The following is a 25,687-nucleotide window of genomic DNA, read 5'->3' on the forward strand; positions in this document are numbered from 1 at the left end:
CTTCTGGTCCTGTGTCGCTGGTCGTCTGTGTTCCGCTTGTGCTCTAGCTTCGAGCTCGGCGGTGGAGCAACATGCTGGTCAACACCACTGTCTCGCATATCAGTCCGCTCCTTACCTATCTTCCGGCGATCGCGTGGTACGAAGCTACACTGCAAGTGGATTCGTCGTTGGTACGTCAGTGCCAGGACGTGAAGCGAGACGCCTGGCACCCACTAACTTGCGCCTCAGCTTGCGTATCCCAATGCGAGCTACCATGCGACCAACTCTACTGGCGCTAGCATCAGCTTTTCTTGGTGGGGAAAAGGTCAGCTTCTTGCCTCTAAAACTGATATTAATCTCGGTACTCACTCGATTCGGGCGTCTCATAGGCTTGTGGTCCGTATGCACGTCCGAAGGGTCTGTGATATGTTGAACTGACATATGGATGTAGGGTCTATGGCGCATACCGCGAGGCACTTGGTCGCTACCAAATAACGCTCGACGGGAATTCCACCGAGTTCAAAGGGTTTACCGGGGGACTAGATACATCGGCGTACCAACTTTTCGGCGCTCCCAACCTACCTATGGGTCAGCATCACATCCGCATGGTCAACATTGGCGACGACCCAGCACAACCCATGTTTGATTTTGACTATGTGCGTACCTCTTATCCAACAACTCGACTCTTGGTGAGATAACTGACCGCTGATCGTGTCCAGCTGATTTTTGAGAGCGAAGCGGGCAATACCATGGTGTTTGATCATACAAGCGATAAGTGTGTTTGGCTGCCGGCGAACGCTGAAGCATGGGCTGTAGATGCGGTCTCTCAGTACGTTTGGATCATCTTCACGTTCACCGGAGGAAACCGAGCGAGTACTCACTGGTGTGTGCAGTACCACTACCCAGGAATTCGGTATGATGGGCATGAACTTCACCGTATGCACCCTACTATTTCCGCGAGACCCACAGTTAATCTCACATACCTTTATGTCAACAGGGTATGCCGTCGTCTGAATTAGCAAAAATCAAACAGAGGCACTCATTTCAGACATAGGGACCGGTATCGCCGTATACGGGGTGTTGAACGCGCAAAGTTCGGGATTTGGCGTGACTGTTGACGATGTTACCGGCTTCCCGCTCTCTCCGCATGCAGCACACAACCCGGCGACCAACGAATCAACCCTGCTCTATATGAAGACGGACCTCTATCAGGGCAACCACACCTTCTGGATCCAGAACGACCGGCCATCGGGTAGCGCGACAGCGACCCAGTTGAGTATATCGTCCGTGGTCGTCTTCTCCGACGTCGAGGCCTCCCCGACTCAGAGCAATTCCGCGTCTGCGAACCCTAGGTGATCATTGTTTTCTCATGCCTGTGGCACAGAGTTCAGGCCAGGCTGATACTCACCACAATTTTTCCCTCTCTCACAGTGGCATGTCCCCCCACAGCACCGTCATCTTCGCCGCCGCCTTCGGCGCGCTCGGCGCGATCCTCCTTGGTGTCCTGGTCTGGCGCCTCATGGTCCTCCGCGGCCACCGCGTCCAGCGCAGCGCCGATACCGTCACCGCACGCCCATTCCTCGCGCCCTCTAGCAGCAGCAGCTCCAGCAGCGCGGCGACCCCGTGGAGCGACTCGATGAGCCCCCCGACTAGCGCCACCTTCCCGGGCATGCGGGAAAAGGCCGAGCGTCGCGACCACGCCCTGGTCGCCTCTCTCAGCAACTTTGGACTGCTGCAGCCGCTCCGGCGCCCGGCGACGCACACCTCCAGCGCACCCGGTTACTCTGTCGCTGCTACCGCGCCGGACTCGCCCGATACGCCTTGGTCGCCCGAGGGGGATGGGGGAGCGTCGGGAAGGACGCGCACGCGCTCGACGGACAAGAGGTCGCGCCGTCTCTTTGTGGCCTCCCCGGCCCCGACCTTACCGTCTGCGCGAGTCCCACGCAGGGACCGATACGACCTTGTGGCGGAGGGCTTGGGTGACTCGCAGATCATGCCGCCTCCCTACCGCTTCCTGGACTTGCATTGATTAAACGTCCTAGGCTTCAGGGGGAGGAATGGATGGCTGGGTGAGGGCCCCGGGCCTTCTTGGACTACCTGTGCAGACATCTCGTTACACATTCGTTTAGGTTGCTGAGGACCGATCTGTCTCCTGTTGTAAAGAAGTGGAATCTGAGATAGAATACATATTGTTTATAGTACAATCATATACTTTTCGCCTCACCGTACACGCCCATAAATGCGACACGCATGCCATGGCGAGGCAGAAGGACGATGTCAAAAGAGCCACAATCAGCGCACCTCAACATTCCTGCCCGCCCAGTCAACTTTGAGCGCACTCTCAACAACCTTGTCAAGCTCGCGCGCCTTCTGCACTGCGACATCCATAATTGCAAGTACGTCCGCAGGCGCGAGCGGGACGCCGCCCGCCTTTTGCACGACGCACAGCTCGCGCTGCGCGTTGAGCGCGACGGAGAGCAGACCTGCGCTGAGTGTCTCTTCAAGATGCGATGGGTCGAGCAGCGGTGGGGTGGTCGTGTCGGAGAAGAAGGCAAAGGTGAAGCAGAACGGTGCATGGTGCAATGCGAGCGGGACTGGCGCGCGCTCGGAAGGGTGGTGCTACAGGGCCGCAATGGCTGCATGAGAACGGCAGGAGAAGAGAGTGAAATGACGCATACGATGGTGACCTCATCTCCCTGTACCTCGACTTCGGGTCTCCGGAAATGTTTGAGCGCGACGATGCCGGCAAGACACGCGCAATCTAGCATATTGCCGGCGTCGGAGAGGACGTGGATCGTCAGTCGGATATGCCATACCTATCTCCGATCAGCACATAAGAAGAGCAGTTATAAAGAGAAATTGAACGACGTACCCGTTGCCCAGCAAGTACACATAGACTCTCTTTGTCAACCGCGTCGCTCCGGCGTAGGACCTTGTCAAGCATACGCGTAATCGTGACCTCTTGGTCGGATGGCCTAGACATATTCGCGCGTCAGCTAAAGCGCGGGGACGGGAGAGGTTTACGAACCTACCGACCGGGTTCGAACTCGTTGGACGCCATGGACGAGAGCTCAGAGTGTATTGTTATGATGCCCTCAAGCGGTCTCTCCGGCAACGGCTTCACCATCTTCCCGTCTACTTGCGCTAGCACACTGTAAAGCGACACGCGTGTTATGCAATCAATCTCGAGACATGAGCCACGACGAGAGGTAGCTTACCGTGTTTTTCCTAGTGAGCACTCTACACAACCTAGCTCCGGACCAAAGGTGAGCATCGGGGCACGCATTTCCAGCATGGCTCGTCCATCGAGGCGCAATGACTCGTTGAGGGCGCCATAGACGAATTCCTTCTCGGGTATTGAGGGTGACGGTGGTCGAGGCATGATGCAAAGAAGGTGTACTCAGGACTACTCAGGATTTAATTCAAAGTCGAAGTAGATCGCTTTGAAAACATTGCTAGTATTTCTAACCCATAAGTGGCAATATCTTAATCCGATATGGTGTAGTGGCTAACATTATCGCCTCTCACGCGATAGCCCGGGGTTCGATTCCCCGTGTCGGAATAATTTTTCCCTCGCGCGCACATCCAGTCATTGCATTTTGCGGTTGGGACGTAGACGTCTATGAATTTTGACGTTGATGGACAGCTGCCTCGAGCTCATATAGTTGGGTGTATTGTCCAGTCCGGTACCAGCCTAGTTTATTACAACCACTATGTCCACCTAGCCTCTGACATGCTCTCGGGATCTGCGCCTGCCAGCCATGTATCGCGGAACTGAGCCATATGGTCCGCCGTAGCCCCGCACATAGGACTTGCCGCCTGTGCGGTGTAAGCCTCTGGCAGCATCTCACGGAGAGTCTATGAAAGTCGATGTCAGCGGGAGGAAGCGCGTTTGCATGGCTGCCACACGCACTCGTGACCGTTTCTCAGATGTAGGGTGAGTGGTGAGGAAGTCGATGTGACGTCCGTTCGACGCCCGCTCCAGCTGACCGAGGCGGTCGAACATCCTAGACAATGCGAGTGATCAGCGCGGGAAGACCGGTGTAGTGCGGCGGTAGGCGACTGACTGTGGTACTACTTCCGGGTCGTAGCAGGCTCGCGCTGCGAGACGCAGACCGATCTTGTCGGCTATGTGCACTGTGTGAGCGCGGGGAAATGGAATGGGCGGGAAACATCTGACCTTCGAATTCTTGTGTCCGCGAATTGGGCAGGTCGTACAAAATACGCGCCACGAAGCTCGAGAACGGGATGCCTATGACGTCGAGCAACATTGCTAGGAAAATGAAGACCTTCGCAGACGAATAGCGCTCGGGCACATGCCGCGCAACTGGCCTCGCATGTTAATCACTACGCATGGGGCGAAGAGTGTACAGACAAACCTGCATGTCCAATTTCTGGGCGAAGTTCAGAGATGTAGACTTTGTGTGAGTGAGATCCACGGCTTACCATGTCCAAGAACAGCTGCGAGCCCATTTTCGTCCTTTGCTACAGGCAAGATGCCGGTAAACACGACGATGTTACCTGTATGCTTGACGTCAAGACACTAAGTCAGGGACAGCAGCACTGAGAAATGAGCTCACCAAAGGAGGCCATGGCGTTGACCATCTTGTCATCATTCACGACAAACAAGTGCCATTCCTTCAGATTTCCCCCGACATCCGGCGGAAGGTCGTCCGCCCCGATCGCAGACCATACATCAACGGACGGGAGTACCCGCGGCTGCTCTCCTGAGGGCTTCAATTTGCCGAGATTGTTCGCCTCAAGGATGCGTTCGACGACACGGCGAATGTGCCGCGTGACGGGATGGTTGGGGGGTAGAACCTTGCCTTTGAACTGCTGCATGAGTTGCTGGTGCGACTCCTCAGCAAGCTGAACCATGTTCAGTCAATATCCACTAGCGCATGTCAAATACACATTCACGTACACTCGACTCATACTTCGGGCTGATGTCCATAAAGCGCCATCGTCCTGTCTCGGGCACCCGTTCGAGGCTTCGCAGCACACCCGCCGTGTAAGTACTCGCGTATATCTGACAGAGCGGTATGGGCACATACGTACTGCGATACATAGTATACCACCGCGCCTGCTCCTAAAGCCGCGCCAACCGTCGTAGACCTATCCCAATTTCGCATATCCCAAGGATTGCGCGAGCCGCCGCCGCTGGGACCTTCAGATTCGCCGAACCGTACATAGCGCGGTGGTCCTCGGGGAGTGCTATATGTCCGAATTGGCGCGGAGGAGACTCGCGCTGCTTGTGCGGGTAGTCTGGAATGTGTAGGCAGGCGTGGACATCGAGCGAGGCGGGCAGCGACAGACAACATGGTGGTGGTACTGCCAGGACGCGAGCGTGAGCGCGGCGGCGCGTCTTCCCGGCGCGCGCTGCCGCGCGTGGATGACGTGCCGCGTAATGTCAGACGCGCGGGCGCGGCGAATCGAGTCGAAAATCTCATAAATTACGCTCCAACCGCTTGCCGTTGCCCACCAGGCTGGATGATTTTGTAGTTTCGAGGAGCTCGTACAACTGATTCTACAACTTATGGTTTACAGTGATACAAACGAGCGTGGGCATCCTTCTCGTCTCAACTCGGATCTCAGACAGCCTCTCCTGCATTCACTTTATGCTCTGCGTCGAACCCATCCAGGCTCCCCATAGGGTCCGACCGCAACGTCTCCTGTGTCACCTTGATGTCGATGGCGGTCGGAGAGGAAGGGGTATGCTATGTAAGATACCGGGTAAATGAGAGCTCGCTAACAACAGCTACAGAATAACTTACACTGAAGGTAGGACCTGTCCAGCGCTCTAATCGCGACCCGGCAGCGCGCCATTGGCGTTGCATGGCGGATATGTCGTAGGAGGCTGTGTGGACGACGGTTCCTTGTGCTGCCAGTGCGCGACGCGAATTCAGCCTGCGATCCATGGAAAGGTGAGTGGGAGATGAGGCTGAGCAGGAATGGTATGCTGCTCACACAGCCATCATGGAATTGGCGTATACTGGACATAGGACGTCAAGTGAGTGAGAAGTGAGGCTGAGGAAGGGGCCAAACGTACATTTCGTGGCGACGATGACAATGCCCGCATAGATGAGGTTATTCGGCATTGCGAGTGCCTAGCCCGTTGGCCGTGAGTTTTATCCAGCGTTGAGCGTATTGAGCGTGGCAAAACTCACAAAAATGAGCGAAAGCAGATTCATGATGCTAACACCGCACGTCAATTTCGCTCGACCGAGGCCAGTACCTGAAGGCAACGTACCCTGTGACAAGTCCTACAGAAGTGTGAGACTCTTTGACGCGAGCGAGATGGATACTACCCACCGGTGTTGATGGCATACATGATCAGCAGGTCTATGATGGAGTCCGTCCTAGGTAATAAACTCATAGTCAGCCCGGCGTGCTATGCGAATCGGCCGCGCACACAGCGAAGAGTTGCTGACCGTCTGACACCCGTTCGGCTACTATGCAAGCTGAAGATCAGCGCAGCGGTGAGGAGCGTGTCCGCGAGAACTGCCATGCCGACGCCCGCAGAGTTCATCCACTATGTGGCAAAGGCAGAATGGGTGAGTCGTCAGGCAACGGCTGGCAGCAGATCGTCGATGCGCACCGCCTGACTTGAGTTGTGCAGCGTTGGATGGATAAATCTGTCGCAAGGCGTTAGCGTTTGACCTCGAGCTGAGAGGGAGGGCTCATTTATACTAACGTATCAACTGTAACAGCTGTTGTGGCGCGCGAGTATGTCAATTATGAGAGTGGACTCAAAGATAGTCTCGGACAGCGCACCGGTCGCGAAGCCTGCGTTAGATCAGTCAGCATATGTCCATTCAAATTTATAAGAGACTTACCGAACTCTCCTAAGAGGAGAATCGCCTGTGGTTTTCCATTCAGTCCGATACCACGGCGTAAGACAAACAACGTACCGCCACGGCCACCAAGGGCCTAAACTGACGTCCAACTGTACACTCGTCAGTCTTGTGACTCCATCATAGAGAATTTCGCACAACGTACTCTTCCACACACGCCGCAAGAAAAAGCTGCCAGAATAGTCAGCCCTTGTACGTGCCCGTGAGTAATCCTTGGCGTCCGCGTGTACTCACCTCTGCGAAGCTAATATGACCGCGCCCTGCGGAAAGATTGCACTGAGCATATCCGCGCAGCGCGACCGCGACCCCTGAAACGCACCGTAATAACTCCAAGAAGCTTGTTTGCGGAAAGCCGTTAGAAGCGCGCACTCGACGCCACACGAAGGAATGGGGTACGGCTTACGTTGATAGACCTAGAAATAATCAGCCCATAAGCTCCTCAGGCACGGAGTGGGCCCGGGCACTCACCAGACGCCTTCCTGTAATGCGATGGGATTGAAGTAGTTTGTCGTGAGGTAATAGTAACTAAGAGAAGGGGGCGCGCCCCGGCGTGAGCTGCGTCCGGACGCAACGCCACCAACTTTGAAATGCGGCGTACATTATGTGCATGCATAATACGGTGTGGAACGTCTCCAGGACGCTACACGAAGTGGTCAGTTTTTCGGGTCAGATAGCAAAAATACGACACATACAGCACTGTAGCCACCTGAGATTGCGCAATTCAAGCGTTAACCGGAACCTGGTACCGCAGAGAGAATATCATGCTTACTAGACCTTTTAGGATCAACCTATCTCCAGGGTACATGCGGAAGTAGGTATAGCACTGATTTGCGGTCCAGCCATACTGTCTGTAGGTGTACGTGAGTATTTCCCTAGTACGACGGATAGACCTGCCGTGAACGCACATGAAACCGACGAAGCACCCGATGAGCAGCGCACCGAAGGTGTTATCTAGCGCAGGTATTTTGGGGAGAGTGGCGAAAGGATCTGAGGCAGCAGCATTGGGGGAAGACGAGTTCATAGCAGAGAAAGAGCGACTAGATGCCTGGCGAGATGTGCGCAAGGTCGTCCGCCGGCATCGCAATCGCAAGGTCCTATTATACCGGGAGCGGAAAGTTGGACAGCATCCTAGGCACGCGCAGCGAAGCATGTGCAACGAACACAATGAAAACCGCCGGCGGATCCCAACTCCTGACGGAAGCCACGGCGACGGGGAATTGCATTCAGTATGCACGGATGCGCTCAGCGCTCGGCACTTGATGGCGAGCGCAGAGCTTCGCCCCCTTGATGGACGATCGGGGGTAGCGCGGAGAACGCCCAGCTGCTCAGGCCCCATTGCAGCGGAAGTCAAAATGTCTGACGTGTGGCGTGCCGTACGCTCGTCGGGAGACATAGGCCCGAACCTAGAGCATGGATTGAAAACTGGTCTCGACAGCGCGTATGGAGCGGTGCACGTACCTATGCGCAAGGCAGCACAGACCAAGATTGGACATCCCCACTTTGCCACGGTGACGGGAAGCAGGGATCGGATCCTGTTGGATGGAAGATCTGCTCTCAGACGGTTCAGCGGGACGATCACAGAGCCGGATCGGATGTGAGAAGCTTCATTCTGGATCGTGCGACTCCTGCATGCCGCATGTGAACGTAAAATGGGGAGACGGAAAGTTAGACGGAGGTCGAGTTACTCTTTACGCGTACGAACGCTGATGTGCGTATGCTTTGAAAGGTTCTCCTACCATGATTGGAACGGAGGGGCCTATACAAGAGGATCCTGGATAAGCCTCCCAGAGGCCTTATACAGGAGGTGTCGAAATTTCGTGTTTTGGTCCGCATGACGGATACGACGTCCTTGCTGGGGTCGATTTGGTCTGTGAAATGGCGAAAGTCTCACAAAAAGCCCTCATTTGTTTTGTCATCATAGGCCAAAGTCGCGTTTTAGTTGTATACGGCCATGGCTGGAGCCGCCTGCCGCATGACGCCTGTGAGTGATTCATTGTGCGAAAGCTGACGGATGTACAAAACAAGTGGGTCCACCCTAAGCTTACCTGAGTCGACCCCATTGTGGTCCGGCCAGGTGCAAGTCTGGCTCGCAATCGTCGCAGGTCCGGCCAATTGAATTGGATAGGCTTTGCCGGTCACGCACCTCCCTTCTGGTCCGTCCCGTGTAAGGCATACCTCTCGCGAGCCTTGCGTTTGGGTCCGAACTGTAAACAAGGTACTTATACTGGAGGATGCTTCGAGGTCCTTATACAAGTCACGAATATCGCCGTCCAAGTTGAGACGATAGTGAGACGAATGCCATGCGTGTATTCGGAACGGTTGACGCTCAGCTGAGGCTTTCCCGACTAGATGCTTGTGTATCTTGAGCTACGCAGACGACAAAGAAATGAGAGAAATTCGTCGAGAGGGCATTTATGGCAAATATTAGTCTCCCCTAGGCAGACGTACCGATGAGCGAGCTGGCGAACATGGTGGTTCTAACCAAGTTGAGCATGCCGACCGCGTAGCGAATAAGCGCCCCAATATACGTCTCTGAGTCTCTCTGAACCTCCAACTTGACCGTCTTGCGCTCACTCCTATCTGCCTCTTTCCTTGCAAGATAAGGATACATCGCCGTGAAATAAGGAGGATTTGGCACTACATATTCATGTGTTTGCTGTGAGGGGAGTGACCACTGACCGCATGGCACGCGTGTGCGTAGCGCCGCGGCTAGCCGGCCGCCGACGAAGACAGGAAGTCCTGTGCATACATGCAATCGTTTTTGCTGAGCTCAGGCTCTCACGGGTGGGTGATACAAGTATCAATGCCTTACGTGTACTGACAGTTTCTCAGGGTACCTGGCACAGAAAAACGACGGCACTGAGACTCATTACAACGTTGACTTCGACCGCCGTGTCCAGACTGCGGAGAACTTGTGTTACGGCGATACCTCAGGTAGACTGTGCGGGTCTGGTTCTCTTCTTGATACTTCATCGGCTTCGACATCCTGAGCGGGGAGCGCTTTGATCGATACCGACGTATCCACGCGTGCCCGCTGGAGACCGACACGGGGGATATAACCCATCTTCGCCCCCCACAAGCCATGGATAGCGACTCGGGCTTTGTTGGTCATCGGCCAAGTTTCCTACGCCGAGTCGCTCGCCAGTCCGCAGATGTATTCGACAATAATACAGGGCTGCTTCTGATAGCGCTCTCTCAAGCATTCACATCCCTCATGGGTGTGTTCGTCAAGAAGTTGAACGCGATAGAACCTCGAGTTCCGCCTGCCGAGGTGAGTCGGCATTACATCGAAGTGCATTCGGATGATTGACGGTTTCCGTCTCTTAGTTGATATGGATACGTATGGTGCGTTGCAAAATGAGCGCCCCTCGTCATACCGACTGACAGGATGTTAGGTTATGACCTGGGCGGTATGCATTGTTTACATGTAAGCTCATCGCAGGGTCCCCTGACCTTGAGTTTTGAGAGCCGACTTCGTACAGGTCAGCCTCAGGAGTGCCGAGCCCCATACTGGGGCCGAAGGAAATCCGGCTTCTCCTGGCTATGAGAGGTCTAGCAGGGTGAACCGCTCCCGTTTACACAATCGTCCGTTTCACTTACCCGTCTCTACTCTAGCTTTGTAGGGCTTTTCGGAACCTACTACGCCCTGCAGTATTTGTCGCTATCGGACACCACAGTTCTCTCATTTCTGACACCAATGTGCACCGCTGTCACTGGGGCGCTTTTTCTGAAAGAGGATCTTACGGGAAAACAAGCCCTAGCTAGTGGTACGTACGCTGACCCGCATGTGCGAACGTGTTGTAATATGCGGCTCATTCTACTATGCACGCAGCCTTCAGCTTTGTAGGCGTGGTGTTGATCGCCCGCCCGGACTTCTTGTTCGGACGGCATTCCGCCGATGGACTTGACAATGAAGCGGCGTCAGGTCGTATAGTGACGCCTGGGCAACGTTTGGGTGCGGTGGGGTAAGACGGCCTCGGTACCCATCTTGCAACCCCTTGAGCTCATCGATTGTCTGCAGCGTGGCCCTCCTTGGTGTCGTAGGTCTTACGACAGCATGTACGCCAGAACCAACCCCTCCCCCACCTGTCACTGATAAACTGTTGTCGCTAAACAGATACGACGATACGAGCCATAGGCAAACGCGCTCATCCTATGCACAACTTAGCTGCTTTTGCGCTCGTTTGCATCGTCACCGCCCCTGTCGCGTACGTGCTTCTCAATAATCCACATTTCCACGTTATGCTTATTGGGAAATGGGTGAAAGGATGGTCGTGACCCGCACACCCGCCGTCGTTCCTGACAACCTCGGCTCCATTTTGATGGTCATAGCAGTCAGTGCATGCGGGTTCGCTGCACAGGTAGGCCGCATCTATGGTACGACATGACACGATAGTTTGACCGTCTTGTGCTTTCACAGATGACTATGACTACTGGTCTTCAACGCGAAACTGCTGGGAGAGGAACAATGGCGATCTACGTACAGGTAATGCGCTTCCCAACCCCTGAATGCACTATTTAATCATTTGAACATTTGGCAGGTAATCTTCGCCATGGCCTTCGAACGCATTTTCTTCAACACGTTGCCAAATTGGCTCTCCTTACTCGGAACCGTCATCATATTATCATCTGCAGTCTACGTAGTGGTAAGCTTCAACACAGGCGAGCGCGTTCTGATATTATTTTGCTGAATACAACTCTTTATGATATAGCTTAGCAAACGGAATGCAACAGAACAACCGAAGGCGCCAACGCTTATCGAAGAACACTCTTTAGAGGAAGGGCTGCTAGCAAATGAAGATATTGATTTGGAGACGCCTATCGAGGAAGTGGAGTTGGACAAGATGACACCTGGCGGAAACTAACTTATAATATATATGCTCCTCCATAGCGGGCCGTGAGCTACATATCATGATAGAAACATATTCTAGAGGAAACATGTGTACTTCAAACCACTTCGTATCTTCTGAAGATTTTCCGCTACGTAGAACTTGGCAGGCGAGGGAAGACGTCGAGACGCTTTTTGGCGCATCGTTCCCACGGGGTTCACCCACACCTCCCCTCATAGGATAGTCCAGCCTCTATTCTAACCACTGTCATCCGCAGAACTAACTCGTGCTGGTTTACGAGCCTACGTCTATATGATTAAAACCGGGACGCTATGATTGGCTAGCGAGATCCGGCGTTCAGTAGAATGTGACGACAATGTGACGCCGTGATTTGTTGGTGACCCAGCCTTGGGCGTGACGTTCATCCCGGAGAGCAGCGACGTCGCCAAGCCTCACCTGCTCGCCATCCGCCACCATGGCCTCCCTCTTCTCGTTCCGGCAGACATACCGCTACCTCGTACGCACATCTACCTTGTTCAATAAACTAAGCTGAACTAACGACGTCCGGCGCGGTATGCAGCAACGCCAGGCGCACGAGCAGCCTGTCATCTTCTACTCGCTCGTCATTGGCCTCATTGGACCCGTTATGCTCGTCACTGTCCCGCCTATCCGCAAGACGCTGGGGTACAGGTACTCCGACCCAATCCCCACAAGCTATCCTGGTGAGTCGCTTTCTTCTATCTTTCTGGGAAGTGCGGAGGAGCAAGGCGAAGCTATGCTGGCGGGTATGGGTGCGCAGGCGGAACTGACGCGGACCACAGTACCCAAACGTGAACGGAGGCCAGTGCAGGGATACGAGGACGAGTGAAGATATGGAATGCACTCGGAGATGTGCTAGCATAGGTGCGTAAAGCTTGCTGTGGCGTCCTATCCATGGTCTCACGGGAGTTCTGCAGTTTTCCGTCTGTGCACGCGTCCTGAGCAACACATATATTGCTATAGATCACAGAGGTTTCTCCTTGCGCAGACGCCTCAAATTCCGCTCGAAAACGTTGGCATGCATTGGGAGCACCGTCGTGCCCAGGAGTTTATGTGGTCCGGAAGCTTGACAGCGTGAGGCGCCTCTCCAGTTCGAGCTGTGTCGCAGCTCGCGGCATATAGCCTTGAATACAAGGAGGGGCGCCATTGCTTAGAAGAATACCTACACGCGGGCTGGTGTGCCCTGCGCGACGTACAGTTAAGGTACGCATTCAACCGGGACATCATAATGGACGACGCATGCGAGGAAATTAGTCTGCTCGTGCTAACATAGTGGGGAAGTCACCGTTGACGTCAGGCGCGAAACACGGCCAGCAATCATACGCAGCGTGACGACGCACGTCCTCGGTCTTCTCGTGAACACTTGAGCAGTATCATCTAGCTTCAGGCCTCGGCTCAAGCTCAGCACATATTTGTCGATTGTGGAGACATCATACACAGGAGGCACACAAGTTGACCCTGAATGCCGTAAAATCATGCGACAGGAACGATGCCGCATATATGTAGTTACAGTGCTGTCCAAATGATGGGTTGATAACCAATTACGGGCAACGATACAGTATCATCGAGTTCTGTTTCTTGGCTTCTTCTCCACTCGTACATCCTTTCAAGTCGGACCCGCATGATCTAGCCCACCATGCTCCGTTTACGGCCACGCAGTCTCACTAACACAAAGCATCAGCACTATCCCAGCGGGTTCCGTAGCACTACGGCTCTTACCATCGTCGAGCCTACGCGAGATCGCCGACCAATCCTTGCCCATCTTCTTCTCGTATGCCTTCAGCACGCCAGCGAAGAGCGGCTCCGACTGTGGATGCGTTGACGCAAATGCGCGCTCGAGGACGTAGAGATCGACGGCCTTGTCCTCGACCAGCGTCGACGTAAACGCTAGCCCGAAGTCAATAAGGACCTGTATATGTTATAATACGTGAGTAGAAGTGATCGGAAGCTGTCATTGGACTTACCAGTTGTAGGCCTTTTTGCGATGACGGATGCCGGAGCATCATATTCGATGTCGTGAGGTCTCCGTGGATGACATCCGCCTGGTGCATTTTGGCGATCTCTGTCCCGATCAACTCCATGACGGAATCTGTGCAGAGGATGAGATGATTTCTCGTTGCGTTATGCTGTTAGTGGCTTGCCTTGTGATATGTTGAACTCTTTTAAAGGCTCCTCCTCCGTTTCGACGGTATCTTCAGCGGATTCGTCGTCTTCTTCGCCCTCTTCCTCACCCTCTGCGCCTCCTCCAAGGAGGAAGCGAACGCTCTTGCCATCGATCCATTCGATACCGAGGACGCCTTCGGGTGCATCAACCATACGGATACCCGGCACATTTACACCAGTTCTACGGATAACGGAGTGTTAGAAATTATTGGGGAAGGCTAGAGCAAAGGATCGGTCGCCATACCTGACGCATTTGAGAAGCGCGCGCGCTTCGCCCGCAACGCGGGACTTTGTCAGAGATGCGTCCAGAGTCGGATGCCGATACTGCTTATGAAACCTGTGTTTTAGCAGGACGTGTTCTGTGGCAATCGGCGAGGCCTCATCCGCGCTCCCCGCTGGATGCAGCTGCACTCGATAGATTTTCTATGATCAAGGAGCGGTTCAGGTATTGAGCGTCGATGGACGGGTCTCCTTTAAAAACAAGTGCGACTTACGGCTTCGGCTCCTTGAGATATCTTATCCGCATGCTCAATGAGCGCAATCGTCGGTGACGCTGCTTGAGTGGTCATGGCGTGGTTGTGGGGACCAGGAGAAGAGCCAACTTCTTGAACGACTCACTCTGCCGCTGCACAGCCACAGATTACTATGTGCGGTTCAGACGCTGATCATAACATGGGTGAACCGCGACAAGGCGAAATGAATGAACTAATAGCACGGGATATGATCGTAAATGTTTGGGTATACACGTAGCGCATTAGAAATAGAGATAAAAGAAGATAGATATATCAAGCATCAAACCATCCAGCGTTGGACATCTCCTCCGCCAACCCAGCCCAGCCCTTTCGCCTTCCCTTCCTTCCAGCCAGCTCGGTCGCAAACCTACAGAGTATCAGCAAAGTCGTATGTGTTATTGAGAGACAGTTGACTTACCGCAAACATTCCTCAAGGCGCCATCGGCCCCTCTCCCTATCCGCGTCTGCGGCGGTTCCGTCTCTAGGCACCGCGGAGGGGGTATACGGCTCGCCCGGAAGCAAGCGGCGACTCAGCGCCCACATCATTCCCGCAACAAACGCGTCCTGTGCCCCAACCTCGTCCACAATTTCATTGGAAGGAGGAGGCTGGGGGCGGCCTCGGGGTGCATCCGCGTTCTGTCTCTGCCCACCGCCGTGCCCCGCGATCGTTCCGTCCGAGTCGGACGAGTCCCCATCGTCCCGGTCGGGGCTCCTGTATGCAGCGCGCTTCCCATTCTTCACGCGACCGCCTTTCTGCTTGGCGGGCTTCGGCGTCTCCTCGTAGGCAGCTCCCCGCCCGTGCCGCTGCGGTGTAGAAGAGAGCAGGTCGGCGGTGAACGTGCTCGAGGACTCTGTGTGGTCACCCGCCCAGTAGTCGCTCCCAGACCGTACCGACTGGTTGTCAGTCTCTTCTGGTCCGCCCGCCCTGGGCGACATCATGGGACCATTTGCCGAGGACGGCGTGCTTGTGTCGACCCACCCGGTGCTTTGAAAGTACTCCCTGGTAGGGACGGAGAGCACTGCGGCGCCATCGCTGCCCCAATGGGCGACGAGCAGGGCATGTCGGGGTGCGATGCTGGTAAGGGAAAGCAGGAAGGCTCGTGGCGAGGCCGCGTACTGGGGCGAATGGGCACGCGCGTAATATTTGTTCAAAAATATCACGTCGGCATGCGGGATAAGCTGTCAAATAGATGCATGAGTACCATCGTATCATTGGGTAAGTTGATATAGCCAGAGAACTGCGTACCGCCTCGACGCCTTGTCGTGCACGTCGACCGACATCCACACTAAAGACGCAATGGCTCCTCCATTTTCGCTCCCGCGCGAGGCCGTCAAGACCCATGATGTTACTCAGAGTCGTCTTAACCGAGCGTCCTTCAAAATGGATCCAATCGACGGGTGCAGGGCTATTTATGGGTGGTCTCCCTGCAGAGGTGGACGGTCGGGATTGCGCGGCGTTTCCCGGGGCCAAGTTACCGTTGGCAGGTGTTTGCTGGGCTGTGGCCGGAGGCGTCGCTGGGACGGGTGTGTTCATATATGCATAATTTTCCGGAACCAGTAGCGGTCCCAGAAGAGAGATGAATTCCTCGTGCGTGATGTCGGGGAGGGGATTGTTGTTAATAACTGTACGACTATCTGTGTCATCTGAAGAACTCGTCAGAGATCGTCTTGTTCAGTCCTGTGGCTCCCAGTCAGAAATTGAAGATGGTAAGAGGCGTGTAGACAACAGAAAGTCCAGCCCTTTAGACCAAGCATGTAGCGAAGTATAGTAAGGAATAGATGGAAGCCAAGCCGCCCGATTGTCCTAATGGCGACCAATTAAACAAGCACGGCGTGCTTTACTAGGCGACGCTTTTCTTACGAGCTTCGCTATATTCGCCCGCTCCCGCCGCCCTGTCGACACGGGAATACCATATCTATCTCAGCTTCTTAGCATATCAAAGGAGCAGCGGGCTGGTGTGGCGGCAGATGCGAGCTGGGTGCGAACGACGAACGTTCACAATTCCGAGACGCGTGTTGCGCAGCGTGTGACGCAAATTGTGAGATTGACGCATATGAACAACCAAACCCTTGTTCTGTAAAACATGCCCTGCAGACATGTTCTACAGGACAACTTATTAGGAAAATGATACGAGTGAGCGCATGTAGGCACCAATATCACGAGTGCCAATAGTTCGCCAAAACTCGGGCTCACCTGCTTGCAAGACCCAGGCACTAGGTACCCCAGCTTCTTGCCAGACCTTGCAGAATCGTGTGCTCACTCGCTCCTGCTCGAGCTCGTTGATGATCATACGCCCTTCATCGTTCCCGCCGAGGGGCGCAACGAGCATGGCCTCTACAGCAGGGAACTGTGCGGCAATTGACATGCATGTGCTTGCGGATCCTCCCCTGACGCGTAAGACCGAGTGCGCGCGGACGACTGAGTTGGGCTCCGGGTGGGTGGGTAGCGCGAGGTTATTCGTGAGGAAGAGCGTGCCGGACGCGACGACGCGCAGGGGGCGCTGGAGGGTCATGCCGGCTGAGTCTTGGGTATCACGACGGAGACGAGCCATGGCGGGGATGAAGGAAGCCAGTATGAGTTTGTTATCGTGGACCGCGTCGTCGACAGGGCGGCGGTCGCCGTCGCGTACAACGTGCACAGTGCGGGACGTCGCGATCTGTACCCGCGCGGGCGTCTCTGTAGAACATGGTGCCGTTAGCGTCGCGTTCCTCTTCAACTCTCCACCATCATCCCCTTCTCTAAGTTTCTCCAAAGCTGTTTAAGTCTTCGAGCAGGATACTCTGCCGCCTGCGCAGAATTTCCATGGACGGGCAGCGTCGCGGTTTCCATGGCGGCTCCAGCGGTCGCGGACGCGTTGACTATGAGGGTGAGGGCTACCAAATGCCACCCCAATCCCAGAGCTCTCATCATGGTTCGTCCATCCATATCCAGAGAGAGCGCCTTCAACCCATCTCGCGGAGTAGACAGCGCAAGACCCGAACATTCAGGTTATCGAGGTTATGGGCGTATGCCGCCGGCGGGCACTAAATCATCGCCGCTCACTGGGTCGCCGCCGAGAGCCCCGAGAGCAATGCGCGACGACCGTTCAGTCACGCCTCCCCCTATACGACCGCCCTCGCCAACATACCTCTCACTAGCGGCGCAAGCACCGTCGTGCATCGATGAGCCATCTGCCTCCAAGAAGCTTCTTGTGCTGGATCTCAATGGCACTCTACTCCACCGCTCCCCGCATAATCCGCGACCGAAGACCAGGCACCAGCAGCTCCAAGAGGATCGCCCGCGCGACGAGCAGGGAAACTGGCTGCCGCGCTTGCGGCCGGTGCACCCCCGACCGTACATGCGCGCATTCAGATCCTACCTCTTCACGCCTCAGACTAGTGCGTGGCTGGATGTGATGGTTTGGTCGTCCGCTCAGCCACATAGCGTTGGAGATATGGTGGATAGGTGCTTTGGCGAAGAGAAAGAGAAGCTGCTTGTCATTTGGGCTCGCGACACGCTCGGCCTATCCAGCGATCACTATCGTAAGAGCATTGAACACAGTAACATTTTCAAGTCATAACGCTTGCTACAGATCGCAAAGTGCAGACTGTGAAGGATCTGGCGAAGCCATGGGGGTTTCTCTCGCAGCAAAGCGCGCATATACCCTCCTCACCGCACTCCTCCATCGCCAGCACTCCCCGTACATCGCCAGAACCGTCCAGCCCGACGCGTCCGAGCGATGACAACATATCGATCACTCCTCAAGCGCACTCTGCGCTCACAACGCTCCTGTTAGACGACTCTCCTCGCAAAGCCGAGTTGCAACCATACAATCACGTGTGTATTGGCGAGTACTCCGGAGAACGACGCGCGAAGGACCTCGAGAGTCTGCAGAAAGAGCAAGAGTGGCAGACCGCCGTCGACGCGCGCCAACAACTGGATGCGCAAATGGCTGAGGTCCCATCGTCAACTTCCAATCATCAACTCCTTGCTCCGGAGGACTCTCCTACGGCACTTGTTCCGAAAGACGACGCGGAGCCGATTCCGGACGGTGATGGATTGGATGATGGGGCATCTGCCGCAGCTGAGACGTCGAAGAAACGCAAACGGAAGGAGAAGAAGCTCCAGAAACGTGCCGCGCTCCTGGAACAGTTGGAGGCTGGTGGAAAGCCGCAAGGGTCGTACGACGAGACGCTGCTTGCAGTCATCGGTGTCTTGGACGAGATCAAGTCGCAAGCAAACGTCGCAGCTTGGATACGCTCGGGCGGACTTTGGGGGCCAGTTGGACCACCGGAGGCACGCTCGCCGAACGGCAAGGCGCGAGGTAGAGGACGTGGCAGTCCTGCGGGCCAACCTAGCTCGAAGAACACATCTGCACAAGAGGAGGCTGCTGTGCAGTCAGACGGTAGCGACCTATCTGTCAAGAACGCGTCGACGGCCGCATCTGCCGTGCAGCCCGCCGACGAAGAAACGGACAAGCTCCGGAAGCGGAAGAAGAAACGGCAGCGCATGCGCGATTCAACTGGGGACCAGGAAGCACAAACTGCGGAGTTTGTGGATGTGGGTAATGACGAAGAGACTGCGGCGCCGGTCCCATCTTCCCCGGCACAGAGTACAGCTATAGAGAAGACGGAGACGCCTCAGGTGATGTGGTTCGAAGACGAGCAGGTGCTGAACCACTGGGCGACTCGTGGTCGGAAGGCACTGGATGAGCTCGAGATCCCGGCTGAGCATGGAATAGAACGTTAGGTGCGTCTATGAGTAACGAATCTACTCGAGCAATTCCTGTGAACTGATCCTTTGGGTCGCATTGGTAGACTGTCGCTGTTCGCATGTATACATGATATCCGATAGCTTTGCAAATTGCTGTTCAATTCCCCTTCTACCTGAAGTGTGTTCATAGTGGTACCCATATATCCTCCCCGGCGCCATCTGCAAGCAGCCCGCTGTCGTGCCTCACAAATTCGTAAATTCACACTGGACCAGGTGAGCAGTCGCTAAATCTAATACATGTTCTCCCAGTGCTGTTCTCGAGTCTAGAAGCACCCATTGAGCCGAGCGTCCAATTCGTTGTATGACCTGCGGCGGACCAACATCGTGTCCAAGTCGGGAATTCCCATTTGGAGCAGTATTCACGGGGATGCATCCCGATGTGCATGTATGCATGGGACGTGTCCAGTACACTGCTGCCGGTGGTGTTGCTGTGCTTCACGATGCTCGGAGGCTATACCTGCTAACAACAGGCCCCAGGGTGATCTTCGGGATGGAGCCGCATCCCGTGTTTTAAGCGCGCAGAGACATCATCCCATGGACGAAATCGAAGCGTGGGCCGTCATCCGACCTTCGAACTCTATGCATTGCCATCTTATGCTGGGTCAACTTAGCGTCCGCCGAAGGTCGCTCCATCGGTGGAACTCCTGTTCGGGAACATATGGTCTGGAGCCGCGCCTATCGTGTGATGCAGCACATGCGCATGTAGCGGGCTCGAGCTGCGTATATAAGATCACCTTGGGCGGCATATGGTCAGAAGACATCGTTGCGGCGTATACGAACAGCGAGCGACATGTTCTCTCTCAAAGCGATCTTTGGCTTGCTCTCCGGGCTCTCTGTTGTCATCCTCGCGCACGGGCAAACAACAGGTACCACGACGACGACTTGGGACTGGTACGTCTACTCGTCACCCATCCAAAGCACATGTCTTCACTTATTACATAGCTGCGAGCCCGCATGCGGATACGTCTCGAACCTCTCTCCAGGTGCGCGACACTCCCATGTTTGCATGGCGAGGTTACGTGACGATCGTTCGCTCTTCCTTCCCAGGTGCTCGCGGGCCTGTGCAATCCTGTAGCAAGACCAACGGCGCCGCTGCGGCCGGAGCGCAGAACGCGTGCTTCGCATCCTCGGGCACCCTGTCGTTCTCTTGCGACAAGTACCAGCCGATCATCGTGAACAGCACGCTCTCGTACGGCTTCGCTGGGCACGGGAACACCGCTACTGCCACTTGTAAGTATTGCGTGTCTCTGTGCGTGCAGACTGACTTATATGTCTCCATGCCGTCTGATTAGGCTGCAAGTGCTACGAGTTCACCTGGACTTCGGGTGCCGGTGCAGGCAAGTCCATGATCGTGCAAGCGATCAACGCTGGAGGTGTGTCGTTTACACTAGCTCACGTACGGTATAGTTGACGATGTTCAACAGGTATCACGGACACAGACTTCGACATCTACGTGCGTTTAACTACTCTGATAACTTATATCACGACAAAGACTGATGAACATCATGACAATGATAGACTCCAGGTGGAGGTGTCGGAGGTGCGTCCTACAGCCCTCTCCTTGCTGGACTTCAAACTAACAGCTGGAACAGACTTCAACGCCTGCACGGCCCAATACGGCGCTCCATCCGGAGGGTGGGGAAGACAATACGGAGGTGCGTATACTGGGAGCGCCTCCCTTCAGCCCAGGGCTAAACATCCTGACATTTGAACCTCAGGCGTGACTTCGGATGCCGAATGCTCCCGGCTGCCGTCGAACCTGCAAGCCGGGTGCCACTGGCGTTGGCAATGGTGCGCCTACTTTCCCGGCATATTAAAAAATTGATTTTTCTTACCTTTTGCATATCCCAGGGCCGGTGGCGACGTGAACGAATGGTATGTCGCGTGGATAAGCACAAGGCTTCAACTGACCGATACCCGATAGGCAAACTACCTACAAGCAGGTGAACTGCCCCTCGCAGCTAACAAGTCTGTCCGGATGTACGCCGGCTGCTATCTGAGGGATGCCTTTCCTCAAACATACAACGCACATCGAGTGTCTGTGCCTTTGACTGTAGCGAACAGCATGCGTTTCGCATACGCCGATGTGTCCATGATAGCTTCTATTCATGGCCTGCGCCCGAACTCTTGTTCACGCTACTCTATCTATCGTGCCAATTGAATATTGAACCATGAGCTTTGATTGAATCGGTTGAGTTGGCCCGCATGGCAAGCACCGTGCTCTTACGTTCATCTCATCTCGTTCCGAGTCTCATCAATAACGTTATAAAGCTGTTCGAAGTAGCGAGGTGTAGTGGACATTCGTCCGTGATGTACGTACACCTCAAGCATGCGCAATGGCTCGCGGGATACATACGTCCGCATGTAAGGTATAGTGGAAGAGCGCTAGCAATTGGAGGACCCAAGTTGGTCGTAAAATCTGCACGAGCCAGTCTTATCACACTGCCTGTTCGATCTACTGCCTGCAGTCTTCTTTCATTTTTCGGTGAAGGCAGGAGTCATCTGAACCAACGGAGTGTGTCAAGCGACGCATGTCCGCCGCGTTGCAGTCGCGCGACAATATGGGCGCTTCATGGGACGATACCGCGTATTCGAACTTCCGGGCTGAGTCACTGCATAAACCGCCAACGTCGTCCACCACGGACGAGTGAGTGCTGGTGAGGAAGGGCATGAGAGATAATGGGTAGCCACCTGATACTGACCTTTGAGAGACTAAGTAGTTGTAAGTAGGCACGATACGCCCTACGTAGTGCAGTCAGAGTTGGAGCTACACCGCGCGAGACAGACTCGCGGTGTATGGTGTCCGGGGTGCCAGGTGGTCTCGCACGAACTGGCGTTCGTACGCCACGGGCGAGGCTCGTGCTACCTTGAAACGACATAACGCGTCTGGCTGCAGCTTGGTCTCGTCGAGTCGTCTATCTAAGCCACGTTATGCTCTATACGTGTGGGTAGCAAAGTCATTAAATAGCCCTCGAAATTTCACCCACAGCCCTGTACGACTACGATCATGCCACCCCAATCGATTCCGCTCATCCTTCACCGTCCCTCTTGGAGGTCTGCAGGTCAACTTCCACGCGCAGCAACGCGCGCACGTTCAACTACGAGGTATGTCGTCTATTACGTGTTCGGCCGCTCCGCATCGTGAACCCTCTGCGCAGGCGGAAGACGTCGGTTTCGTGCCGGCCTTCTTCGACACGTTGAGAACACGGGCGACACCACGCTCCGCTTCCTCGAGATCTTCAACACGAACCACTTCGAGGACATCAGTCTCAGTGAGGTGCCTCGTCCGAGACTTACTTCTTCAACGTGCGAGCACACCGAGCGTCCAGCTGACTTCGTTCTTCTTGCCCTGTTCCACTAGGATCCGCAGCGCGATCTGGCGCGGAAGGGTGCGTGGGCTCGCGCGGTGACAGATATCAGCTTATTATGTCTCTATGGTGAGTTCATCCTCCGTCTGCACAGCAGCTTGCAGCGAATAACACCATACAGGGCCCGAATATGACCGGCAAGGCCGCAGGTTGCCCCCCTGGCAGCCTTATGGTAAGCATTTTCTGATATTGCGCCGGTATGCTCAAAACTACTCTTGCATCCTTCGCAAATGCTCACCTGTTCACCCCTAGGGTCCACAAGCTCTCAACACAAGACGGCAGCTGAGAGCCCGACCGGTCAAGCGAAGGATGGTGGCGTATTCCGGGTCGAAGTTGGAGGATGGCGAGTGCGCTGCACTGCGCAGGACGGGTCAATGGTCGACCAGGCTTCGGGCTGTACTACTTATTGACATGTACGCGTACTACGTAGTATTAATCAATAGCCTATTTGTGGTTATAAGTAATCCGGTCCAGAAACGTCGGGTCCTAGGAGCGAGCCCAGAGCAATGATCAAGGCTCTTTCCCTATACGTCTGCCTGCTTAGTCCTTCTAGTGGTCTCTCGCTCGTAGTGCGACTAGGCCGCCTCGCGTGTTGTTGTGTCAGCTCTGCTATATGATATCTTCACCTCTTGTCCACACTGCTACTACCACGCGCCGTGCACTATAGCACCGGCCTTACTGGGCTATCTCGATGGCCTATAACTACCCGATACCCGGTAACGCCGCGCACCCTCAGGTAAATTCGCGCTACCCTACCTAGCTCACTAGCCACTAGTATTAACCCGCCTTTGTAGCACGGTCACGCCGCATGTGTGCTAGAAGAGGGTTTTACGCAGTGAGTCTGCTTTGTGCTGCACGTCGCTGCTCCTTCCACAAACAAAGCAGACAGCCGAATAAAAGGATACAGAGCAGGCAACGTGTGATGGGGGCAGTCGGAATGGGGTTTACGCGCGGACGGAGGAGAGGGAAGGAGTGCTTCGATACTCTCGCGGTGGCGGAGAGCCCCATTGAGTTTGGCGATTCGGTCTCCGCCTGAATATTGACACCCTAGACCTCAACGACGTTTCCGTTTTGACCTCGTCCCTCCCTGGTACCCCATCCTCTAACGACCCCTCCCTCGACTAGTCCGAGTTCTACTCCCTCATGTACGTGTCGTTCGCGTCGTTTCGTCCCATCTTGGAGCTGCGAGCTGCTGGAGGCCGATACCGCGACCACAGCGGCGCGCTGCTCTGAAGTTTTTGGTCTGACGCGTTGATTGCTCTCTGCTGACGTTGTCGTGTAGAATGCGTGAAATCGTCCACCTCCAGACCGGCCAGGTGAGTACTACGTGTCATCTGTCGATTTCCATTGATCCCAATCGCTATCTCCAAACAGTGCGGTAACCAGATCGGTGAGAGGCGTCGAATACGATGGGCGCTGGATATGATTGTCTGACACCCTCACAGGTGCCAAGTTCTGGGAGGTTGTCTCCGATGAGCACGGCATCGAGTCGGACGGTGTTTACAGGGGCAACAACGACCTCCAGCTCGAGCGGATCAACGTCTACTACAACGAAGTCGGCGCGAACAAGTATGTGCCCCGTGCAGTCCTCGTTGATCTGGAGCCTGGAACCATGGACTCCGTCCGCTCGGGCCCCCTTGGCAACCTCTTCCGCCCCGACAACTTCGTCTTCGGTCAGAGCGGAGCTGGTAACAACTGGGCGAAGGGTCACTACACCGAGGGTGCCGAGCTCGTTGACTCCGTTCTCGACGTCGTCCGCAAGGAGGCTGAGGGCACTGACTGCCTGCAGGGTAAGCTTTCATTCCATGTGTGACGCTGCGTGACACAATTGTTACAATCTGTCACAACATACTGATGGCCTACGCCTCCAGGCTTCCAGATCACTCACTCCCTGGGTGGTGGTACCGGTGCGGGCATGGGTACGCTTTTGATCTCGAAGATCCGTGAGGAGTACCCCGATCGTATGATGGCCACGTTCTCCGTCGTGCCTTCGCCGAAGGTGTCCGACACCGTCGTCGAGCCCTACAACGCAACGCTCTCCGTGCACCAGCTTGTCGAGAACTCCGACCAGACGTACTGTATCGACAACGAGGCGCTCTACGACATCTGCTTCCGGACACTCAAGCTGACGACGCCCACGTACGGTGACCTCAACCACCTCGTGTCCATCGTCATGTCCGGCATCACGACTTGCTTGCGCTTCCCTGGTCAGCTCAACTCGGATCTGAGGAAGTTGGCCGTCAACATGGGTACGTTGATATGGATGTCATGGATCAGCAAATCTTAACCGATTTCACGCATATAGTTCCTTTCCCCCGTCTTCACTTCTTCATGACCGGTTTCGCGCCCCTCACTGCTCGTGGAAGCCAGCAGTACCGCGCCGTCACCGTCCCCGAGCTCACCCAGCAAATGTTCGACGCGAAGAACATGATGGCTGCCTCCGACCCCAGGCACGGTCGCTACCTCACCGTCGCCGCCGTCTTCCGTGGCAAGGTCTCCATGAAGGAGGTTGAGGAGCAGATGCAGAACGTCCAGAACAAGAACTCTGCGTACTTCGTCGAGTGGATCCCCAACAACGTCCTCACCGCGCAGTGTGACATCGCCCCCCGTGGTCTCAAGATGGCCGTCACCTTCCTCGGCAACTCCACCGCGATCCAGGAGCTCTTCAAGCGTGTCAGCGACCAGTTCACGGCCATGTTCAAGCGCAAGGCCTTCTTGCATTGGTACACGCAGGAGGGTATGGACGAGATGGAGTTCACGGAGGCCGAGTCCAACATGCAGGATCTTGTTGCGGAGTACCAGCAGTACCAGGACGCCACGTATGTTCTCGCCTATATGTCTCTGATGTTGATATTGACATCAACTTGTCTAGCGTCGAGGAGGAGGTCGAGTACGAGGACGAGGTCGCGCCCGAGGAGGAATAAGCGTGTCGCTGATTGCTTTCTTTTGGCTTTCGAGCTCATGTTACCCCCTGCATGCTCCGATAACCCGAAAAGCTCTACATCATATCCACATTATATTGGTCGCTTTCAGTGTTCTCCGCACGTTTTCCCTCTCGCCGCTCCTCGTCGTCTGCGCCCGACGATCCGCTACATCCACGATCCTCCCGGTTGGCACCGAAGTTACCCTAGTCTGCATACCTGTCCATTCACTGTTCTACTTTCTCGAATTGATGTCGTCTCACCGGGAT

At 55.1% G+C, this 25,687-nt stretch overlaps 11 protein-coding genes and 1 non-coding gene across 12 annotated transcripts; 7 read left to right on the top strand and 5 right to left on the bottom strand.

The window, feature by feature from the left end:
- Positions 1–71: 71 nt before the first annotated feature.
- On the top strand, positions 72–1,335 carry TRAVEDRAFT_134518 (uncharacterized protein; the record flags this gene model as incomplete). Its single annotated transcript, XM_008046259.1, has 6 exons — positions 72–170; positions 229–304; positions 369–375; positions 431–635; positions 699–808; positions 999–1,335. 6 exons carry the CDS (start codon positions 72–74, stop codon positions 1,333–1,335), a joined length of 834 nt encoding a protein of 277 aa, XP_008044450.1.
- Positions 1,336–2,138: 803 nt separating this feature from the next.
- On the bottom strand, positions 2,139–3,361 carry TRAVEDRAFT_75153 (ribosomal protein S5 domain 2-like protein; the record flags this gene model as incomplete). Its single annotated transcript, XM_008046260.1, has 5 exons — positions 2,139–2,598; positions 2,658–2,795; positions 2,852–2,954; positions 3,012–3,131; positions 3,198–3,361. The coding sequence occupies 5 exons, from the start codon at positions 3,359–3,361 to the stop codon at positions 2,272–2,274; spliced, it is 852 nt and encodes a 283-aa protein (XP_008044451.1). The 3' UTR covers positions 2,139–2,271.
- Positions 3,362–3,469: 108 nt separating this feature from the next.
- On the top strand, positions 3,470–3,541 carry TRAVEDRAFT_t220. The gene has a single exon. It is a non-coding gene; the product is annotated as a tRNA-Glu (tRNA).
- A 90-nt stretch (positions 3,542–3,631) lies between these two features.
- TRAVEDRAFT_175040 (uncharacterized protein) lies at positions 3,632–5,300 on the bottom strand (the record flags this gene model as incomplete). Its single annotated transcript, XM_008046261.1, has 9 exons — positions 3,632–3,837; positions 3,893–3,986; positions 4,047–4,107; positions 4,160–4,306; positions 4,359–4,373; positions 4,426–4,500; positions 4,560–4,848; positions 4,904–4,970; positions 5,038–5,300. 9 exons carry the CDS (start codon positions 5,298–5,300, stop codon positions 3,691–3,693), a joined length of 1,158 nt encoding a protein of 385 aa, XP_008044452.1. The 3' UTR covers positions 3,632–3,690.
- A 179-nt stretch (positions 5,301–5,479) lies between these two features.
- Positions 5,480–7,960, bottom strand: TRAVEDRAFT_75155 (uncharacterized protein; the record flags this gene model as incomplete). Its single annotated transcript, XM_008046262.1, has 22 exons — positions 5,480–5,696; positions 5,754–5,886; positions 5,947–5,971; positions 6,029–6,086; positions 6,147–6,174; positions 6,230–6,242; positions 6,292–6,338; positions 6,411–6,511; positions 6,578–6,614; positions 6,674–6,689; positions 6,754–6,765; positions 6,816–6,840; positions 6,891–6,925; positions 6,979–7,004; positions 7,068–7,093; positions 7,153–7,178; positions 7,300–7,358; positions 7,432–7,473; positions 7,526–7,539; positions 7,603–7,681; positions 7,739–7,878; positions 7,937–7,960. The coding sequence occupies 22 exons, from the start codon at positions 7,958–7,960 to the stop codon at positions 5,571–5,573; spliced, it is 1,092 nt and encodes a 363-aa protein (XP_008044453.1). The 3' UTR covers positions 5,480–5,570.
- A 1,794-nt stretch (positions 7,961–9,754) lies between these two features.
- TRAVEDRAFT_175042 (drug/metabolite transporter) lies at positions 9,755–11,524 on the top strand (the record flags this gene model as incomplete). The annotated part of the gene is made up of 11 exons (XM_008046263.1): positions 9,755–10,108; positions 10,165–10,178; positions 10,229–10,260; positions 10,316–10,393; positions 10,449–10,600; positions 10,666–10,798; positions 10,855–10,892; positions 10,951–11,041; positions 11,101–11,194; positions 11,254–11,319; positions 11,375–11,524. Exons 1-11 carry the CDS (start codon positions 9,916–9,918, stop codon positions 11,522–11,524), a joined length of 1,041 nt encoding a protein of 346 aa, XP_008044454.1. The 5' UTR covers positions 9,755–9,915.
- A 613-nt stretch (positions 11,525–12,137) lies between these two features.
- On the top strand, positions 12,138–12,530 carry TRAVEDRAFT_135003 (uncharacterized protein; the record flags this gene model as incomplete). Its single annotated transcript, XM_008046264.1, has 3 exons — positions 12,138–12,179; positions 12,243–12,384; positions 12,484–12,530. 3 exons carry the CDS (start codon positions 12,138–12,140, stop codon positions 12,528–12,530), a joined length of 231 nt encoding a protein of 76 aa, XP_008044455.1.
- Positions 12,531–13,165: 635 nt separating this feature from the next.
- Positions 13,166–14,436, bottom strand: TRAVEDRAFT_155735 (serine/threonine protein kinase BUD32; the record flags this gene model as incomplete). The annotated part of the gene is made up of 6 exons (XM_008046265.1): positions 13,166–13,365; positions 13,421–13,610; positions 13,666–13,790; positions 13,843–14,045; positions 14,109–14,287; positions 14,359–14,436. The coding sequence occupies 6 exons, from the start codon at positions 14,431–14,433 to the stop codon at positions 13,328–13,330; spliced, it is 810 nt and encodes a 269-aa protein (XP_008044456.1). The 3' UTR covers positions 13,166–13,327.
- A 213-nt stretch (positions 14,437–14,649) lies between these two features.
- Positions 14,650–16,928, bottom strand: TRAVEDRAFT_175049 (uncharacterized protein; the record flags this gene model as incomplete). The annotated part of the gene is made up of 4 exons (XM_008046266.1): positions 14,650–14,743; positions 14,795–15,555; positions 15,623–16,020; positions 16,571–16,928. The coding sequence occupies 4 exons, from the start codon at positions 16,926–16,928 to the stop codon at positions 14,650–14,652; spliced, it is 1,611 nt and encodes a 536-aa protein (XP_008044457.1).
- A 519-nt stretch (positions 16,929–17,447) lies between these two features.
- Positions 17,448–19,240, top strand: TRAVEDRAFT_75160 (uncharacterized protein; the record flags this gene model as incomplete). The annotated part of the gene is made up of 3 exons (XM_008046267.1): positions 17,448–17,898; positions 17,949–19,105; positions 19,174–19,240. 2 exons carry the CDS (start codon positions 17,448–17,450, stop codon positions 19,103–19,105), a joined length of 1,608 nt encoding a protein of 535 aa, XP_008044458.1. The 3' UTR covers positions 19,174–19,240.
- Positions 19,241–19,919: 679 nt separating this feature from the next.
- TRAVEDRAFT_24300 (glycoside hydrolase) lies at positions 19,920–21,129 on the top strand (the record flags this gene model as incomplete). The annotated part of the gene is made up of 10 exons (XM_008045808.1): positions 19,920–20,020; positions 20,072–20,112; positions 20,177–20,359; positions 20,422–20,502; positions 20,554–20,582; positions 20,648–20,669; positions 20,713–20,784; positions 20,848–20,920; positions 20,981–21,004; positions 21,054–21,129. The coding sequence occupies 10 exons, from the start codon at positions 19,920–19,922 to the stop codon at positions 21,127–21,129; spliced, it is 702 nt and encodes a 233-aa protein (XP_008043999.1).
- A 2,651-nt stretch (positions 21,130–23,780) lies between these two features.
- Positions 23,781–25,421, top strand: TRAVEDRAFT_24301 (beta-tubulin 1 tubb1; the record flags this gene model as incomplete). The annotated part of the gene is made up of 6 exons (XM_008045809.1): positions 23,781–23,813; positions 23,872–23,887; positions 23,943–24,287; positions 24,369–24,746; positions 24,803–25,316; positions 25,370–25,421. The coding sequence occupies 6 exons, from the start codon at positions 23,781–23,783 to the stop codon at positions 25,419–25,421; spliced, it is 1,338 nt and encodes a 445-aa protein (XP_008044000.1).
- Positions 25,422–25,687: the final 266 nt, after the last annotated feature.

The sequence above is a fragment of the Trametes versicolor genome (assembly GCF_000271585.1).
Source record: "Trametes versicolor FP-101664 SS1 unplaced genomic scaffold TRAVEscaffold_13, whole genome shotgun sequence".
In the NCBI taxonomy this organism is placed as follows: Eukaryota; Fungi; Basidiomycota; class Agaricomycetes; order Polyporales; family Polyporaceae; genus Trametes; species Trametes versicolor.